A 21,162-nucleotide genomic window follows, 5' to 3' on the forward strand; every position below is an offset into this window, starting at 1 on the left:
TTTTTTGTCATCACGGCGAAGAACGTGACGAATCCATAACGATTTACGCCTCCGGATTCCAGAACTTACACCCATCTGATGTCAAAAGCTTCGAGAAAATTTATTGGCCAAAGATTTCTCTGTGGTTATATTCCGTATCCACCTTTACTATCCCAGTGCCGATAAATTATTAGGTGGGATGTCCCCCCAGCAAGATCAAGAAATTAAACAGATAAATATTTTTTTACTTGTTTATTTGTTGTTATGTGAACATATATTATTATTTTTTTTTTAAACTAAACAACTAACAATATATTATTTGGTCATCAATAACAATTTCATATATTAATGTGGGTGTGTGGGTATGATCGTGAGTATATCTTGGTAAATTAACAAAATGTTCTATCAGATAATATCACCAATGGTTTATAACAAATCTAACAAGGTTTTGGTTAATTCAGATTTCCATAACAAAATACTGAATAGCTATCATTAAATTGAAGATACGATTAATCGGCTTGCTCATTAGATATTTGCTACAAAAGGGCGAGCGTGTTTAAAAATCTCGAAAATGGTAATAATGATGATATTGTAAATGATGGTGTAGCCAATCCCTATTTGGCAGTCAAAGACAATCTTGAGTTGCCAATATTTTTAACAAATAAAGAAGACTGTATTACCAATTTGTTGTCTTTGTAGCATTGCCTTGGAATCTTTTTTATAGTAAATTATAAGAAATTTGTAATAAATTAGAACAATTATTTAATTTAATATTTTTTTTTGTTTTGATAAACTGCCTTTTATTTATTGTCATTTATTGTATATAGAATTTATTAATTTTTTTAAATATATAGATATACTTATACTATTAAGTATTTACACAAAAAAGGAGAAGGATTACAATGTGATTTAACTATGTTTGGTTTGGTTGTAGTGATGAACAAATATTAAAACGGAACATTTTTTAGAAATATAATTTTTTTTTATTAATTTTTTATTTAAATTTTGTATATGGCCGAAATGTATACAAATGTATTTTTGTTTTGTTTTAATAAATATAAAAAAATACAATGAGAATTTTCCAATTATTATTTTTTGTTTTGTAAAAACTTAAAATAATTTGATTTATTTATAAAAAAAAATTGAGAGTGAGAGAGATTGTGTTTGAAGTTTTTTACTGATCTCTCTCCTATTGGGGCTTTAGATTGTGTGTGTGTGCGTTTGTTTTTGTAAATTTTCGTTAATAATTATATGGGAGTCTAGCTCCTTGTATTATTGTAAACATTCACTAAGATGATTAAAAAAATTTTAATCATAAATTTAATTTTGTCTATTGTCTTCAATCAATCAATTATATATATGAAAATATTTACATTGTAAATATTGGTCAATCGTTTTAATTTTTTTCTTTAGATTTTTTTTCTTCTTCTTTTATTTCTAGAACAATAATGCCGTGTCCAGCAAAATTTTTTTTATTAATTCTGCTGTAGGTTTTATTCTTATTGCTTTTGCTAAATATATGAAGGAAAAATTCGTTGAACAATGTTTTCTTTTGGGTTTGTTTATTGATTCTTTTCCGCCCAAAAGTAAGCGGAGTCTATATGCCTTCAGTTAGAAAGACTAACATACGCATAAAAATATTAAATTAGAGGGGCGTTTTATGTTGTATTGTGTTTTTGATTTTCTGTTTTTCAAACATTTAGAAGACAAAGGAGACGTGCTTGTGGAATGGAGCGAACACATCATTTGTCTGTACAAAATTAAAGTTAGCACGTCGCTCTTAAGTTTAGATTACAATTAGATGGGCTATGATGTCCTTTCTAAACGATGCTATTGCCTAAAAGCTGTATACTGTTGTTTACTCCTTTTCATGGCCATTGGCGCCCAACTCCAAGAGTTCATGGGGTTCAGCATTTAACTGCAAATGATATTGAAAAATTGGTATGGGCATATGTTTTTTTTAGTTTCTAGGTGTTAACTTACCCTATCCGCACTTTGTAAATCCTTTTTGGATAAGTGATTGACTAAGATTGTACCCAAAGCATCGCACATCACATTGATGGTGGTACGGAAGCGATCACTATAAATCAAAAGAAAATAATTGATATGTATTATAAAGTGTATGGGGTGTTCACACCTATTAGATGTTCACACTTATATGGTGTTCGCACGAGGGATTCAACTAAAATCCAAATTTCAATTCTATTTCATATACTTACAGCAACCAATCGACAGCAATAATAAGTGAGACATCCTTTGCCGGTAAGCCTACTGTATCCAAGACCATAACCATGGTAACAAGACCAGCTTGTGGAATACCAGCAGCACCAATGGAAGCAGCAGTGGCAGTAATACTCACAGCCACAATATTACCAAATGTGTAGTCGACCTTGCGGAATTGGGCAATGAAGAGAGCAGCTACAGCTTCATATAAAGCGGTACCGTCCATATTAATGGTGGCACCAACGGGAATAACAAAACGTGTAACACGGGGATCAATACCCATGCCATCTAAGCATTTAATGGTCAATGGCATAGTAGCCGAGCTGGAACCGGTACCAAAAGCAGTGGCCAAGACTTGACTGAGTTTGGCCACATAACGGAATGGTAAAGTGCGAGTTCCCAAAAAGAAGATAACAGCAATGGTACCTATGGAACCACAAAAAAAAAACCATAAGACTTATATTCTATAGAATCTGACCAGCTTTCCACTTACCAAAACCATGCAATAATAGACCCAACATTACTGTAAGGAAATACCAGCCCAAGGATTGAATGGTAGAGGCAATCGATTCCATTTCAATAATTTTTGCAGCAATCAAGAAAGCAACACCCAAAGGAGAAATCCTGGAATTATTTTGTTTAGTAAGGCACCCATTTTTAATTGCTTCTTCTCCCACATTCACTTACCAAATAACCCAGGATGTAATGATCATCATGGCTTCACTCAATGTTGAAAAGAAATCTTGCAACAATTGACCCTTCTCACGCATGCGACCTATAGTTGTACCCAAAATAATGCTGAACATTACAAGACCCAAAACATTGGAGCCATCACGTTTGCTCTCCTTGAAGGGCCACATGTTAAGAGGAACTGTAATGGAGAAAACAAATTTTTAATAAGAATCCTTTTTGATTCTTTAATAAAATAAAAAAACATGAATATGAAAAATAGTGAGTTATTTTTTAATTGGGATATTCTATGAAGATTTTTATAGAAAGGACTCACGAGGTTCAGTGGCAGTTTTGTTTTCCTCCAGTTTAGTTTGGTACTGAAAATTGAAAAAGAAATTGAAATAAATAGGAATTAGTAGAGTGTGTAACAAACACAAAATATTTGTGTTTGAAAAAAAAAATCTTACAGTGTGGTCAAATGCTAAGAATTGTCTGCGATAAGTTAAAAATCGATAAATGTTTTATCGATCACATTAATAAGCTGCAGTATCGACTATGTCGTCGAACATACATTACGTGGTCGACATTTGGAATATATCGCGAAATTTGGATATTGACTAGGGTTGCCATTCGGGATAAATTCCGTCCTGAAATCCTGGGATTTAGGGGACGGGATTAATCCCGAATGTTTGGGATTTTTTATTTTGAATCTAGGGATTTTTCGAGATCCCGAAAAATAATCCAAATTTTTATTAATAAATTGGAGTCTTCATTTAGAAACATGCTATGGGTTGTTATTACTCACAATATTAAAAGATTCCCGAAAAACCCCCGGGATACCGGGATTCAATATTTTGAAATCCCGAATCCCAGGATTTTTAAAAATCAATTCCGTATGACAGCCCTAAAACTGACATAATTGCATGAAAAAATTAATGCGAACGACGCGGTAGGTTAGGTTATGTGGCAGCCCGATGTATCAGGCTCACTTTGACTATTCAGTCCATTGTGATACCACAGTGGTGAACTTCTCTCTTATCACTGAGTGCTGCCCGATTCCATGTTAAGCTCAATGACAAGGGACCTCCTTTTTATAGCCGAGCCCGAACGGCGTTCCACATTCCAGTGAAACCACTTAGAGAAGTTTTGAACCCTCAGAAATGTCACCAGCATTACTGAGGTGGGATAATCCACCGCTGAAAAACTTTTTGGTGTTCGGTCGTAGCAGGAATCGAACCCACGACCTTGTGTATGCAAGGCGGGCATGCTAACCATTGCACCACGGTGTCTCCCGCGGTAGCAGATAATGAAACCGAACCATTTTTGTTGGCGGCGGCTGACACTAAATTTTTGCCTCCGGCGGTTTGTTGACTTGGCCGATATAAATTTGTCAATTCGGCGGCGGACAATTATCCATTATAAAATCAATTTGAAGTTATGCGCCTTGCAGACTATAAGTTTATCCGGACGACAGTGGTCGTGTTGAACATATCCCATATATTGGCCAAATTATAAGTTAAGTCCGAAGGCATAATCGATACTGCTGCATGTTTATGGGATCGATAACACATTTACCGATTATTTAGTTATCAACGAATTGTCGTATCGATTGGACACACTATAAGATTCTTTACAAACACAGACATTCCGTGCGGAAAAAACTTATGGAGTGTAAGACGCATCATCCGAATGGTAATGAGATTAGTTGTACAACCATTAAAATTTTCTGAGGAAAATTATTAAATAAGCTTGCAATTGAGATGGAAAGTTCAAAATATTGAAAAAAATGCTACAATTATTAATAATTTTTTTGTTGATTTAAATCGTTTTTTTTTGTTTAGTTGGTGGCTAAATTTGAGTCGACAAATTCGGCGACGGCGTCGACTGGCAAAAAATGGTCGGCGGCGACTGAAAACGGCGGCTTCATACTCTGCGCATTAGCTATGCGGTTGTCTGAAATGAACACCCAAAATCTATTACAACAAACTATTTATGTCTGTGTGAACGACCCATTAAAAATATAGGCAAATATTAGGGCTGTTTTCTTTTAGTATTGGATGCAACATTTGTATGAGCTATCCAGAACATCTTTGCACTGGTGTTCTATCCAGAGCATCTCGTTAGTGCAAGTCGCGTCGCTGTTGCCAGATTGCATTTTGATAAAATGCCGCTTTTTCAATTCACAATAACAATTTATTGTGACTAATTTATCGAATAACATGAAATTCAAAGTGATACAGTATCATAAATAATCATAGCAGTAAATATTTATTACTATTTGAGCATTTCATACATTAAAAATGTAAGATTTTACTTGTTTTTTGTATGATTGTTTTTAAACAGCTAATTACAATGTTGCATATTTTTGGAGATGTCCTGGATAAAAGAGTACTTTCTTTTCTTTTAATCCGTTACGCCATAGGGTATCCAGTACTAAAAGAAAATAGCCCTAGTTTTTATGATTATAATTACTAATTTATCTCTGTTCTCATCGAAATAAGCATTTGGAAAATTCACATCGTACTGTATAGAATCACTGAATATTTCCTTAATTGGAGATTCTCTTTCAAAGTACTATAGCAGTGTTTTTCAATTAAATCTCATCTTAATACAAATCGTTCAAACCCATTTAACACAATTTGTCTACAATAGATATGTAAATTATATAACATACACACAAAAACATTATGCTAAAACGTACAATTCTGAGATTTAATTAAGTTTCCAAAGTGATGTAAAAGGAGTGCAGGGCAGAGCAGAACAGAGATGGGTTGAAGGTTCTTCTAATAGAGAAAGTATGGATGCCTTAGATGCATCACCCATTTAGTGTCTAAATAGATACAAATGAACGAGTCATATATATGATTAAGACACAACTGCTGTCACTGGTGACATTTAAGGCCATAGTTCAGTTAGTCGGGCGTAACGCGACGAATGATGAGAAAATTAACTCGCACTAAGCACTTAAATGAAAGCGAGTAGTACAGAAAAATCACAGTATCTCTAATTTGATTGATAGTCCTAGATCATTTATTCAATAGGTCTAAAGCGAACCATGGTATCATCATCATCATGATCATGGTCTGGTAAATCATCTTCTCCTCTCCATGCGTTTGTTTTAATCAGTGATAATTGAGTGGGATTTATTTGATTGAAATTATAGTTGGAAGTGGATGCAATGAAGGGAGGGAGGGAGGGGTTTTAAACATATTCAGAAATTTCTTTGGCGTTAAACCATGTCACGAAATCATTAAATAAAATATTTTGAGGCCTTAAATTGAATGATTGCTCTGTAATGGTGTTGTTTTTGCTGGTTTTGCTCAAACAAACCGTTGGTGGAGGGTGAACCATTGGATCATTAGTAACCAGCACCCTGTTCAGATGGTTATATCAAATGCAAACTAAGCATCTAAAGACACTTGACCATTCCTTTATAACAATTTTTTTTTGTAAATATATCAGTTTTCCTAAGAAGTTCTTAATTAACTTACTTGTTGCAATGTGGATCCCACAATGTTGTCGGTGAACATGTTCCTATAAAACGATATTTGAAAATATGTATTAGATATATTTTGGAATGATCTTTTAATCCTTATAATTTACCTTACTAAATCCATAAGTGTATCGGGTGTCATTACCTTTGATGCTTCTTCACCTGTTTTTTCAGAAATTGCACTAGTAACAATTTGTGCTCCATCTCCAGGCCTAATGGTTGTCACCAAACAGATACCCAATATTACGGCAGATATTGTGGTTATGAAATAGTAACAAATAGCTCTGAAAATAAAATGAGAAACTGAATTAGTGGATATAAAGAATTTCATTCCTATTCCTGTTGTTGTTGTCGCTTTCACCAACGCCTTTTGTCGATGGTTCATCGCCTCTCCATTAATTTGGTATTCCTGACCAGAGGCGACGCTGATAGCAAATAGCCTATATCACTAGAAAACTACCTTCAGATTGAATAGTGGCGGTGAACGAAAAGCGACGATGAGGACGACTTCTGGAATAAGGGTGATTGTAATTGTATTTACTTTCTGGTACTATTCGAAATGAAATAGGTTTTTTTTAGGTTTTGGTTTTCCAGGGTTGGTTCCTGAGGGTCTATCTATGGGTTGGGCGTACTAAACTTCTCAGGACGTGTCCTTTAGAATGAGTCCAAATCGTGTAAATTTATCACATAAATGTCAAACCCATGTTAACAGGTTGGCTGAAGGGTCCCCGGTCTGACACATAGATGGCGTCGCTAGTATTAAATGCATATTATTTATATATAGTACCAACCTTCAAATGATTCGTGTCAAAATTTGACGTCTGTAAGTCAATTAGTTTGTGAGATAGAGCGTCTTTTGTGAAGCAACTTTTGTTATTGGGAAAAAATGGAAAAAAGGGAATTTCGTGTTTTGATCAAATATTGTTTTCTGAAGGGAAAAAATACGGTGGAAGCAAAAACTTGGCTTGATAATGAGTTTCCGGACTCTGCCCCAGGGAAATCAACAATAATTGATTGGTATGCAAAATTCAAGCGTGGTGAAATGAGCACGGAGGACGGTGGACGCAGTGGACGCCCGAAAGAGGTGGTTACCGACGAAAACATCAAAAAAATCCACAAAATGATTTTGAATGACCGTAAAATGAAGTTGGTCGAGATAGCAGAGGCCTTAAAGATATCAAAACATGGCTCCATCACTACACTCCTGAGTCCAATCGACAGTCGGCTGAGTGGACAGCGACCGGAAGCGTGGAAAGACTCAAAAGTCCGCTGGCAAAGTAATGGCCTTTGTTTTTTGGGATGCGCATGGAATAATTTTTATCGATTATCTTGAGAAGGGAAAACCCATCAACAGTGACCATTATATGGCGTTATTGGAGCGTTTGAAGGTCGAAATCGCGACAAAAGGGTCCCATATGAAGAAGAAAAAAGTATTGTTCCACCAAGACAACGCACCGAGCCACAAGTCATTGAGTACGATGGCAAAAACTCATGAATTGGCCTTCGAATTGCTTACCCACCCACCGTATTCTCCAGATCTGGCTCCCAGCGACTTTTCTTGTTCTCAGACCTCAAAAGGATGCTCGCAGGGGAAAAATTTGGCTTCAATGAAGAGGTGATCGCCGAAACTGAGGCCTATTTTGAGGCAAAACCGAAGGAGTACTACCAAAATGGTATCTAAAAATTGGAAGGTCGTTATAATCGTTGTATCGCACTTGAAGGGAACTATGTTGAATAATAAAAACGAATTTTGACAAAAAAAATGTGTTTTTCTTTGTTAGACCGGGGACTTATCAGCCAACCTGTTAAAGTGACCGGTCCCTTCCATACATTTTAACCAGTACTGGGACAGATCCATACACCAGGGATTAGTCTTGTACCGGTACTGGGGTTGATCCATTTCTAGTGGGTCTGTTAGTGAGAACTGGCTCCTTGCAAATCATTTGAAATACAATATGTCCTTATGAAAAAAATACTCTTGGAATATTTAATGAGACAAAAACAACATGGAAATAAAAGGAGAAAGTATCGTTTTGCCTGCCTGAATATATGGTTGCCATATTTTAAAATTTTTGTGGTGTAAATAGAAATATTATGCCTAGTTTTTTAGTACTCGATGAAACATTTGTATGATCTATCCAGAACATCGTAGCACTGGTGTTCTCTCCCGAACATCTCATCAATGTAAATCCCATCGGTGTTGCCAGATGTTATGGTATTTTGATTCACAATATCAATTTATTGTGATTGATTTGTCGAATAACATGAAACATTAAAAGTGGTAAAGTGTCATAAATAATCACAGCAGTAAATATTTATTATTATTTTAACACTTCATGCATTAAAAATTTAAAGATTTCACTTGTTTCTGGAATTGTTTTTAAACAGCTGATGCCAGTGTTGCATATATTTGGACATGTCCTGGCTAAAAGAGTACTCAGTTTTCTTTTAGTCCGTTAGGGTTTGGTTATCCAGTACTAAAAGAAAGCAAGCCTATTAACTCTTAAATGCACAAGATCACCGATTCCTCCGAAAAAAAAATATATATAATATGCAAAATCGTAAAAAAGAATATTTGCATACATTTTCTTTTTTTAAATGCTATGTGTTTTTTTGAAAAACAAAATAGTGGTTGTCTCTTAAAAATACAGTGCACATTAAAATAAATTTTTATGTACAAACAAATAAATAAAAAATAAAAATAAATCTCGTAAATATTATTTAACTTCAAATTTGTATTTTTTTTTTGAATTTTTGGTCAAAATATGATTTTAAATTTTACAGAAGTACTACAAATTTTTCGTAAAAATAGAAATAGCGTTTTCGTAAAAATAGCGTTATGATGTTTTAAATGCAATAAACTTGATTTCATAGAACTCGGTCGAAATTTTAAGACGTGAGAATTTTTTTTTTTTGGTTTTATCAAGGGTTAATATCTTCTTTGCTATTGCGGAGAAATGATAACGAACCCTGCTTCCTAGGAAGTAATTCAATGACACGTGAGTGCAAAATATACTTAAGTTTAGTCATTTTTATTTTACTCATCATCTTCCATAATTGTTTATTTTATTATCTGCCAATAATTTTACAATACATCGCATTGTTTGTTTTTCTTACCTTGTAGCTATTTTGCTGGACATACTCAAATCTAGACCGCCAATGGCACTTGTAATTGATGACACCAATAGAGGTACAATTAAACATTTTAACATTCTGTTAAGAAAAGAAAATTACAAATAAAAGATAATTATTAATAATATAATCGATTATGGGTTGTGGAAAATATTTGAAAAAAAAATCTCAACTCAGGTAAAATAAGTAAATAAAAAGACTATTAAATGAAATAAGTCAATTGAACTGATATACCTACATAAAAAAATATTTAAAATATTAATTTAAATATTTTAAATATTAATTTTAAATTTTAAAATATTAAATTTTAATTGATAGCCGAAAAAAAAAATAAAAAATAATTGTAATTGTAATTTAGAAAAATAAATCGACTATTTTTTTTTTAATAAAAACCAATCATATAAATTAATTGTTTTAATTAATTTTCTAGTTAGATGAGCTAATTATTTAATTGATCAAATAAATTTCTGGATTGAAATTGCTACAATCACAAAAATGATAGTATCTGTTATTGATACTATCATTTTTGTTGATTGTAGATAGTATCAATAACAGAAATAAAAAATAGGCTTGTTTAAAAAGTTAATTGATTTTAATATTTTAATTGAGGCGCAAATATTTATTTATTTATAAATATTTTACCTTTAAATGGAAACACATTTTTATAATTTACAATAATAATAATTTAGTGCTTTATAATTTATAATAATAATAATTTAGTGCACTTTCCTATGAATTTTCCGAATACAATTATGGTTAGACTTTGCATTGGATTCAGAAACCCAAAATATCAAAAAATTGATGTAGTAAACGCATTTTTTACTTTTCAAATACACCATCGAAAATCTATCATTTTTTGTAAATTGAACAGGACTCATGAGGATGTGAAATCATGAATCTGCCCTGAAAGAAAAGCTTGTCCGGTTCCAGAGATTTCGCCTTTTCACCAATGATTTTTAAGATGCAATTCTCTCGTGTCGAAAATTCCTTTAAAATCGTGTTCAAATTTTTCACACAGAAAAAAGCATGCCCGGTTCCAAATACTTCGTCTTTACACTAATGATTTTGGTATTGATTCCGAGCCAAAGAAGCCGGGAATTGAAGCAAGGACAAAATTAAGACACAATTATCTTTCCAAACTTAAATTTAATAATAATATTAAGTTAAGTTTCGTGTACTAGATTTTAGGAAACAAAGTTTTTTTTAGATTTTTTTTTTTCATGTGCTTTCCTTTAAAAATGTGTTAACGGAGACTTAAATTTCCAAATTCAGACTCAACTTCAAGTAAAAATTAGGCTATGTTTCATTTAAAAATGTTATTTAAAATAAAGTTTTGACATACATGTCCTATTTTTGAACGCTTTTTTACTGTGTAGTCAAGATGGAAAAAGACAACGAATTTAAAGACAATTTCATTAATTTCGAAGAATTTCCCAGAATTATTAAAGTCAAGTTGACCGTAGTCCATCAAAATTTAGGATACCCATTTTTAATTTGAATCACTGGCTTCATTTAATAAGGAAGCTTTTAGTAAAACGCACCTTAAGACAACAAAAATGACTTAAATAAAAAGAAAAGTTAGTTCAGTATATGCTTTGCTGCATATACTGAATTTTACCGTATAAATTTTTCTTGTTTAGTTTTCTTGCTTTTGTGTCGTTAACATTGAAAATTTAATCAGCTGGCAAACAATTGGGGCACTAGAGGCTTTACTATAAGGACACTAGAGGGTTAACTATAAGGACAGAACGATTTATTGAAAAGTTTATAGACTTTTGGACAAGGAAAAAATTCATCCTAGAAATGTGTCTTCTATTCTAAGCATAATTCGTATTCGTATTTTAAGGATATGAAATCTTTGGCCTCACGACAATATTTTTTTCAGTGCAATTTAGGCTCGAATTCTAGTATACATTATGCCATGTTTCGAGTATGAATCGTCTTTTAAATAAAGTCTTGAAAGACACCTTCTAAATAATGTTGAAGAATTGTTTCAACTTTTTAGGACAAATTTATTTAAAAAAAAAACAACTTTATGTAAAGATTTTAAAGTCGACTCTCTTAACTCAAAGGATAAAACATTTTGATTGAAAAATGTATCGATTTTTGGTCAAAATAAATAAAACAAAACCAGTCTTCAATGGTAACAATACTCACATTCGTATTTTAAAGACAAGAAATCTTTGTATTTAAATCCATATTTTTTCAGTGTGTGGGTTCTTCGGAACCTCTTGGGCTACATTTTTTATATATGGAGGGGTCGTGTTCTTTTCTTTTTTAAATTTGATCTCACGGTCTATAGAAATGCTTTTTACTAAATGTTAATCTGTTAGTTCTTTTTTTTAATTTATAAAATTAAAACAATATAAAAAACTCTTGCAAGAAAGAAAACTGTTTGGAAATTCTGGTATTAATTCTTTTAGACTACATGTAAAATTTGTGCAAATTTAATGTCAAGGCTTTGTTAATAAACAAAGACTAAAACTTTACACTACCATTAAACGTAAAACAAAAAAATTATTATTTGTCATACTCTGAGTTGAGAATATTTTTTATACATATAGGGCGGTACTAAATTCGTGTTTCACGCTTCAAAATCAAAATTTTTCATGGTTACGTATCTGAACTACATATGTTGGTTTTCGTCCATTCCCTCCAAGTTATGTTAGGTTTTGCAATGGATACCGGTATTTTAAAATTCTTATTATTTAACTTTAATTTTGGTTTCCAATAGTGAAACATGAACTTATTACTCGCCTCATTATAAAATAAATCATTGTAAAACTTACCTCAAAAATATTTCACCAGGAAATGATATGTACATAATCTCTCTTTTGGACCATTCTCCTGTGGAATTTTTGATAATAAAACCCACTAGACCGCCAGCAAATACACCAATCAGTGTGAGTATTGTGAGGAGATTCTCTCCAACAAAACCGCGACATTTCGATTGAGTTGGTCGCGTCATTGTGTTCCCTTATAAAATAAATGTGGATGTGTATGAATTTGTGAAGCCCGCTTCTTAAATCTGGCTAAGCTGGTGGAATAAAACCAATCAACCAGACTAGTTTAAATAAATTAACTTAAATAAAATAACACAGTTTGTTCTTGTTGTTGTTTTTGTTTTATAGGCGAAGTTAACACTGCCAGAACACCGCTTTTATTTTCACCTGGAAGATACACATAAAAATATAAGGAGGATTTATTAATTATTTTTTTCCAGCAAGCGGAAATTGTATTCGAATATTTAAACTTTTTTTGTTTGTTGTAAAAATATAGAATCCATATTTTTTGTTAAGTTATTATTTGATATCCTCTTTAAATTAATTCGATGCTCTCTCTTTCTCTTTCTCATATCCTTCTTTGTAATGTCACTATATTTTTTCCATAGTATTTTTTTATCACTTTGTGTTGGATCTCTATTTTTTATATAAAACTTTTATAATTATAGAATAATTATTTTTCAACTGTAAATTTCATTGGGGATAATTATTTATTATCCTCTATGAATGTTTTCGTTGCTCTCTCTCATATCCTTCTTCATAGTGTCACCTATAGATTCTTTAAAAATTAATTATTTTACCGCTTCGAGATAGTGTTTCTATTCCCCGGCGCGAATTTGAATAACGACGGATAAACTTCTAGGCCCGCGAACGTTTGAAATAAAACTAATTTCGATAAAAGTCTGCTATAGGCAATAAACCATATTTCACCAAATGTCCAAGTAAGTTCTTTTTGACAGCGGCCACATACACGTTGTGTTGTTTTCACATTCTATTGTATTCTCCCCATATTTGCAAAGGTTCGTATTTGAATGTATTCCACATATATATCAATCTCATAGTAATTTGCAATTTGAAGCTTTTTTGTTTAGTCATACAACCACCCCTAAAGTAAAAGCCACAGCAGAATTTCAATCAAAACTCCCGCCATTCACAATCCCTCTGCGTAAGTATATCTCTTTCCGTTTGGAAGACTCAGAGATCAGTCAAAAGCTTTTGCTAAATTTGTTTGTAGTTCTCTCAACCACGCGCGCGCACACACACACACACACTCACATTGTTTATACAAATTGTTTTGCCACAATACGCATTTAGCATCATCTTAATTATTATGTTCATGATCGTTGTAATGTTGAGATGAGGGATCACGTTCAAGTTTAGCCATGTGTGGCGCTATAGAGTGGTGTAAAATTGTACTATCTCTTGTTTTGTTGAAAACAAACAACCGGAAATTGTCGTAAATACAACTCACGCATACTCATACGTAGGCTTTTACACACTCCCCAACACTCTCCTAAAGAATAACTATCAAATGAATTCTGTAAATAATAGAATTCCATTCATCACTATCATTAGATTTTTGAGGGTCTAGCTCAACAGATTTTTTGTTGATAATCTGCTTTTATATATCAACTAATATTTTTAAAAAATAATGTGGGGGTTTGTACATAAAACATAAAATTTTGTTCCGAATAGTCATATTTGTTTAATTTTGAATAGGAAATTGACTAATTATACACAGTAGTAGCCTATAGAAAAATAACAAACATTTTGGAAAAGTTGCGGTCTAGGCTAGGCTCCCTTTAACACGTCTGAAAAATATATTGTTCTGTCAACAATAATCTGCCAAATTAGATTGACTTTTTTTTTGATTTTAAGAAGCCATACTGGGCCAAATTAATAGAGTACGGTGCAGCTCGTAGACTACCGTGAAGCCAAATTACAATATAAAGGGTGATTCTTTTGAGGTTAGGATTTTCATGCATTAGTATTTGACAGATCACGTGGGATTTCAGACATGGTGTCAAAGAGAAAGATGATCAGTATGCTTTGACATTTCATCATGAATAGACTTACTAACGAGCCACAACGTCGAATTTTCAGTGAATGGGCCCTAGAAAAGTTGGCAGAAAATCCGCTTTTTTATCGACAAATTTTGTTCAGCGATGAGGCTCATTTCTGGTTGAATGGCTACGTAAATAAGCAAAATTGCCTCATTTGGAGTGAAGAGCAACCAGAAGCCGTTCAAGAACTGCCCATGCATCCCGAAAAATGCACTGTTTGGTGTGGTTTGTACGCTGGTGGAATCATTGGACCGTATTTTTTCAAAGATGCTGTTGGACGCAACGTTACGGTGAATGGCGATCGCTATCGTTCGATGCTAACAAACTTTTTGTTGCCAAAAATGGAAGAACTGAACTTGGTTGACATGTGGTTTCAACAAGATGGCGCTACATGCCACACAGCTCGCGATTCTATGGCCATTTTGAGGGAAAACTTCGGAGAACAATTCATCTCAAGAAATGGACCGGTAAGTTGGCCACCAAGATCATGCGATTTGACGCCTTTAGACTATTTTTTGTGGGGCTACGTCAAGTCTAAAGTCTACAGAAATAAGCCAGCAACTATTCCAGCTTTGGAAGACAACATTTCCGAAGAAATTCGGGCTATTCCGGCCGAAATGCTCGAAAAAGTTGCCCAAAATTGGACTTTCCGAATGGACCACCTAAGACGCAGCCGCGGTCAACATTTAAATGAAATTATCTTCAAAAAGTAAATGTCATGGACCAATCTAACGTTTCAAATAAAGAACCGATGAGATTTTGCAAATTTTATGCGTTTTTTTTTTAAAAAAAGTTATCAAGCTCTTAACAAATCACCCTTTACTTGTACCTTCGACCTTTTACCTTTAGGTGAGTATTAAGTTCGAGTTTAGCCGCTAAAGTGAAAACTAAATCATTAAAAAAAGGCATACAATTATACATATTTGTTGCAAATTTTATTACATCTTGATGGGGAATTGCCCATAGCAAATTATCACAAAGTTTGTATTCCTTAAAATGGATTATTAAAGAAAATTAATCGTGAAAAATGAAGATTTTAGCGGCTAAACTCGAACTTAATACCCACCTTTTGTTGGGATGCTTCCTTTGTGAATTCGAGAGTATTGAAAGATACAACAACTTAAACAAGGTTATGATGAGTGTGAGGCTTTAACAATTATTGTGTTTTTGGAAAATTTCGATAGTCAAATATGATTAAATTGACCTTAAAATAGAGTGATATAATGAAAAAATAGATTAAGTAATATAATGAAAAAAAATAATTCAATAATGAAGTACGATTCTAGGCTGTTAGGATTGATCCAAATATCGTATCATTATGAATATATCATTGTCCAAATGAATAATAATGAATATTGTTTTTACAAAACTTGCTTTAATGCTTTTGTACCTTTAAATTTCATAGTTCATAAGAAATACATTATGAATGTGCTATAAATGTTACTTAAAAATTTTAATTTATATTACATCCATGCCTGCAGCTCCCCCATAGAATCGGTGTTGTAAATATGATATTAACATACTGGCTGTAATTTAATATGTAAACAATAGAATTTTACACCAATACATTTCGAATATTATTTGCAATTGTTGCTATGTTAATAAGCTAGACATCAGAAGAAGGAGGCAAATTGCCGCCTAGCTAGAGTTTTCTTTTACGATCAATTGAATTGTAATTCATTATTATGAAATTCTTTCTCTTCTATTTGTTTCAAATTTGTTATTGAGTGCAGTTACTAATGTAATGTTAAGAACATATTCACATCCACAATCATGTACTCTCTCTCTCTCTCTCCCTGTAACATCCAACAGTTTGTTGGGATGCTTCCTTTGTGACATTCGAGAGTATTGAAAGATAGCAGCAACAACTACTACAATCATGTACTCTCTCTCTCTCCCTGTAACATCTAACAGTTTGTTGGGATGCTTCCTTTGTGACATTCGAGAGTATTGAAAGATAGCAGCAACAACTACTACAAGTTAAACTCTGTTGAGTGTGAGGCTTTAACAATTATTGTGTTTTTGGAAAATTTCGATAGTCAAACATGATTAAATTGACCTTAAAATAGATTAAGTGGTATGTTAAATATTGTAATGGTGGGGTACAATGAAATTCACTAACTAAGAGCATAAAAAAAAAGAATAAATGTGTGGAATATTAGCATAGATGGTTTTGACCTTTACTATTATTACAATAATATGTTTGATGCTATTGTTTGTCAATATAAAATGTTAAGTGTGTATGGTTTTGGGACATTAACAAATTAAAAATGAAATTTAATACAATGTCTGCTGTTCAGTTAATAATATTTTCCTAAAATTAGTTATGTTAGATTTATGCTAAGAAAGGTATAGACCATATCTATAAAAAATTAAAAAAAAAAAACGAAAAATGTAACATTTTTGCTATATGAATATATTAACATAAAGGGTTTTTGTATTCGAAACAAAATACAATTTCTTGCTATAAATGATTGGGTTTTTATTGAATAATAAACAAGAAAGCATTGAAAATATCCAACCCGACCATGCTGAAAGAACCATATCCTTTTCATGAATATTTGTATTGCAACATCCGAATGTGGACTGGTAGCAGGTCCGCATGTTGAGGATGTAGACATTGCACAACAATAAATCTTGGGTTTCCCAAGCCCAAATGAGATATTTTTCCCAAGCCCAAATGAGATATTTGACGTATCCAACGAATGGTCCCCCATGGATGGAGTGAATTTTTAACACTTTTGTAAGTAAATCCTGCGTGCTAGGATAATAACTTAGGTGGCAGCCCGATGTATCAGGCTCACTTAGACTATTCAGTCCTTTGTGATACCACAGTGGTGAACTTCTCTCTTCTCACTGAGTGCTGCCCGATTCCATGTAAAGCTCAATGACAAGGGACCTCCTTTTTATAGTCGATTCCGAAAGGCGTTCCACATTGCAATGAAACCACTTAGAGAAGCTTTGAAACACTCAGAAATGTCACAAGCAGGGATAATCCACAGCTGAAAAACTTTTTGGTGTTCGGTCGAAGCAGGAATCGAACCAACGACTTTGTGCTAACCATTACAAGGCCGGCATGCTAACCATTACACCACGTTGGCTCCCTTAGATAATAACTTGAAAACGTAGACTCTTGAAAAGTTTGAAAAATTTACAATTATGGAATCTTCAGATACATTAAAATCATGAATGTTGAATCGCATAGAAGAAGCCCTGGCAAATACATTCTCAGAATTATAAATAAACTCTCACAATTAAATGAGAGTACACCTACAGGAAATTGTTTGTGGCACTGTTAATTAATTAACAGCTTTGTTAAAGTTATGAGGAGAAGTATTGTATGTGCAATATATGTTAGATAAAATGTATTATTTTCCTGAACCCAAGAATCATGAGATGCAGGATAAGAGTATAAAAATGTTTTTCAAACAAACGTATGTCTTTACTAGTCCACTTTTATATTTAATATTGCGACAAATATTCAAACCAGATAAGTAAAAATAAATATCTTTATTATTTCTTTTTTGGACTTGGTCTAAAGCTTGATGGATGAAATGCTACAATATCGAAGTGCATTTTGGTATATAAAATAATTAAAAGTAATAAAATAAATCGCCTTAATTAATTTTATACAATATGTATGGAAAACTTTAGCTCTAAAATATGTCAAGTTTAAAATAATTTATATTTCATCTAATTCTAGATCCCACAGATACAGGCTTGCCATACGTATTTGCATAGTTGATCAGAAGGCGGAATTTTCAATTAAGCATTCCGATGCATTGTAATGTAATATTTTAATGAAAGCCAATATTGTCAATTAGGTGTATGGAACATTGGGTACGACACCCAGAGATGTGTTTAAGTGTGAAAATTTCAATATTTCTACGTGATATTTAGGTCATTATTCTACAATTAGACATATACTATTTGTTGTTGTTCGTGGAATTTAGTAATTGTTTTCTATTAAAACAATAAAGATAAGTTGCAAACAACTACTAGATATATCGTATCGAACATGGGCTAAGGCTGGATGAATGAAATGCGACCGTAATGCCACCGTAAGTGCAGTTTTGTACACAAATTAATTGAAAGGAATGTGTAATCATTTATTTGCATGTGATAACTTGAATAACGATGTTGCTACACATTCACCAATTGCCAATGAAATTGAGAGCATCGTGATCTCCACTATCGGATTAGGGGAAGCACACCGTGAAACTGGAAACTCTGGCTACTCGAACATATGATAACTATGGATGATAAGTTAAAAAATTGATATCAGACGCTGGTTTTGTCGGTAATGGTTAAGTCTAAGGTCTCAAGTTCACAGCCACACTCATTTCAATTAAGAGACAATTTAAAAACAATATCCATTTTAGTCAATTCCCTCAAGCGGCTGTCACATTCATTTGGCATTCATTAACACTTTATCTAATGGAACAATATCGGGTTAGTGATATTCAAACCCGGTCACCGATGACAAATGTTTGTATTATGAATGAATAGATTGTTCATCTGCTTTCAGATGAATTTAAATACACTTGGAGAGAAAAAGTTACAGTTACTGTATATTAAAAAGGCTGAATGTTGAATAGTACAAGAGTAAACATCTGTAAACTGGCAATTATACTCGTAGGATTAAATTAGCGTATACGTAAGGGGTAACGGTTGTAGCTCTCTTCCTTAGCTAATGAATTTACAGCTCTGTTAAATATAAAAACATGACGAATGTTAGGAGCATACGGAACAATTCTATGCGTATACGTTACATTAGAATTTCTCCACGATCGGAAAGGTGCTTTAGGTGGATTCTTGAATAAGCTTGGAATACAAACTGAAAATCCTATGAATTCCAATTGAAATTGCCATGGTCCAGTTGCATGTTGAATACTGGATTTCAAACTGTTCCGTTCTAAAATGTTATTTTAAGTATTAATATTTTTCTAGTGTAGTCATTAATTAACACTATGGTGATGGTGACAAGCCTCAATGAATTACTTTTAGTTAGATATCTTGGAGCTGCCTTTCATTCGCCATCTATAACCGAAATTGTGTTAATTTCTAAATAAAATACTCCACCTACCCCAACATTTGAAAATTGTTTAATTAATTGTTTACGCAAACCTTAAGTATCAAATCGCCAATCAACAAAAAACTACTCAGCAAATTGCCAATGAAGATGTTTATCAGTAGACTTAGTTAATATTTTGTTTGTTCTAGAAAATAAAGTGGCAGACATATGTGGACGAGGATGACTACAACATGAATTATTCTAGACAAACGAACTCTGGTCTCCAAAAGAATAGACAATAGGTTATTTTTTTTTATTTTGAATATTCCCGAAGGTCTTTTCGTAAATTTTGGTTTGTTTTTGTTGGACAAGTGTAGATGTCTGTGACGTCTTATCATAGATAAGGTCAGGGGAAACATTGATGTTATATTCTTTATCATTTGAGTTTTATGGACGGTGTTTATTTGTATTATTTATAAGATTCTGGTATTTAGGGGATGAGACATATATAATAGGAAATTATAGAGATAAAGAAAATGCCAGGGAAATAACTGTCAACGGTAAGATATAATTGCTTGATTTTTGTTGAATTTTGTTGATTTTGTTGAATGGACGAAATTTGTTATTTATTTCTACGAAACCAAGCTTGAAACCAAGGCAGGTAGGTTTAATATCTAAATTAATTATATATTCTACATAGTATTATAATTTGTATACGAGCCTATTTGACAAGACGATGAAGGGAATTGATACTATTAAGCTATTGAAAAGAAAATACCGAATACCAACTTACACAAGCCTAGCTATACGTTCCATCGCAGGCTAAAGCGAATTTCCATAAACTTCAGTATAGATGTGGTGGTTGGAGATGATTCATTTTAGGCCTTATATGCTAATTTATTATGGCAATGACATACGTGAATTTTCTTTCTTATTGCTTTACAATCAACGAATTCTTCAGTAAACGAAATCATTTAACTTTTAACGAATCGTTTTTTTTTTAGAATTCATACATTTTATGAAAAAAAATGTATTAATTTTTCTACCCAACGATTTTGTGAATTTGGTAAAATATTTAAAATAAAACTGCGTTCCTGAAAATCAACAAGCTCCCAAAAAGTTAATCCTCAACATAGAAAATAAATCGCTTGTTCAAAATATCTTATAAGTCTCAATTTGCTACTCCATTTAAATCTTCTCCATGAGAGTGAGTGAGTCTTTTGTCACCTAAAATCATCCCAGTTTCGAGATAAAAAAGTACAAACAGCAGAACTTTTACCATGAGATTATAGATCATGCCATTTTTATACCCTCCACCAAAGGATGGGGGTATATTAACTTTGTCATTCCGTTTGTAACACATCGAAATATTGCTCTAAGTATATATATTCTGGGTCGTGGTGAAATTCTGAGTCGATCTGAGCATGTCCGTCCGTCCGTCTCTTGAAATCACGCTAACTTCCCAACGAAACAAGCTATCGACTTGAAACTTGGCACAAGTAGTTGTTATTGATGTAGGTCGGATGGTATTGCAAATGGGCCATGTCGGTCCACTTGTACGTATAGCCCCCATATAAACGAACCCACAAATTTGGCTTGCGGCTCCTCTAAGAGAAGCAAATTTCATCCGATCTGGGTGAAATTTGGTGCATAGTGTTAGTATATGGTCTCTAACAACCATGCAAAAATTGGTCCACATCGGTCCATAATTATATATAGCCCCCATATAAACCGATCCCCCGATTTAGCTTGCGGAGCCTCTAAGAGAAGCAAATTTCATCTGATCCGGCTGAAATTTGGTGC

General features: G+C 33.0%; 1 protein-coding gene across 5 annotated transcripts in view; it reads right to left on the minus strand.

Moving 5' to 3' along the window:
* Positions 1–216: 216 nt before the first annotated feature.
* Positions 217–21,162, minus strand: part of Eaat1 (Excitatory amino acid transporter 1) — a 58,182-nt gene continuing 37,236 nt past the window's right edge. For 4 of the 5 annotated variants that reach the window (XM_075293189.1, XM_075293190.1, XM_075293192.1 and 1 more), the window contains exons 2-11: positions 12,289–12,669; positions 9,485–9,580; positions 6,478–6,651; positions 6,366–6,408; positions 3,209–3,251; positions 2,890–3,073; positions 2,696–2,826; positions 2,199–2,628; positions 1,963–2,059; positions 217–1,897 (exon numbers count right to left, since the gene is read on the minus strand). In XM_075293189.1, coding sequence (XP_075149304.1) covers positions 1,838–1,897; positions 1,963–2,059; positions 2,199–2,628; positions 2,696–2,826; positions 2,890–3,073; positions 3,209–3,251; positions 6,366–6,408; positions 6,478–6,651; positions 9,485–9,580; positions 12,289–12,467 — 1,437 coding nt within the window. In that variant the 5' untranslated portion in view covers positions 12,468–12,669 and the 3' untranslated portion in view covers positions 217–1,837. Of the gene's footprint in view, positions 1,898–1,962; positions 2,060–2,198; positions 2,629–2,695; positions 2,827–2,889; positions 3,074–3,208; positions 3,252–6,365; positions 6,409–6,477; positions 6,652–9,484; positions 9,581–12,288; positions 12,670–13,082; positions 13,234–21,162 lie in introns of those variants that run through there. The other variant, XM_075293191.1, reaches the window with a different exon arrangement.

Source organism: Haematobia irritans, chromosome 2 (assembly GCF_050003625.1).
Source record: "Haematobia irritans isolate KBUSLIRL chromosome 2, ASM5000362v1, whole genome shotgun sequence".
Lineage (NCBI taxonomy): Eukaryota > Metazoa > Arthropoda > Insecta > Diptera > Muscidae > Haematobia > Haematobia irritans.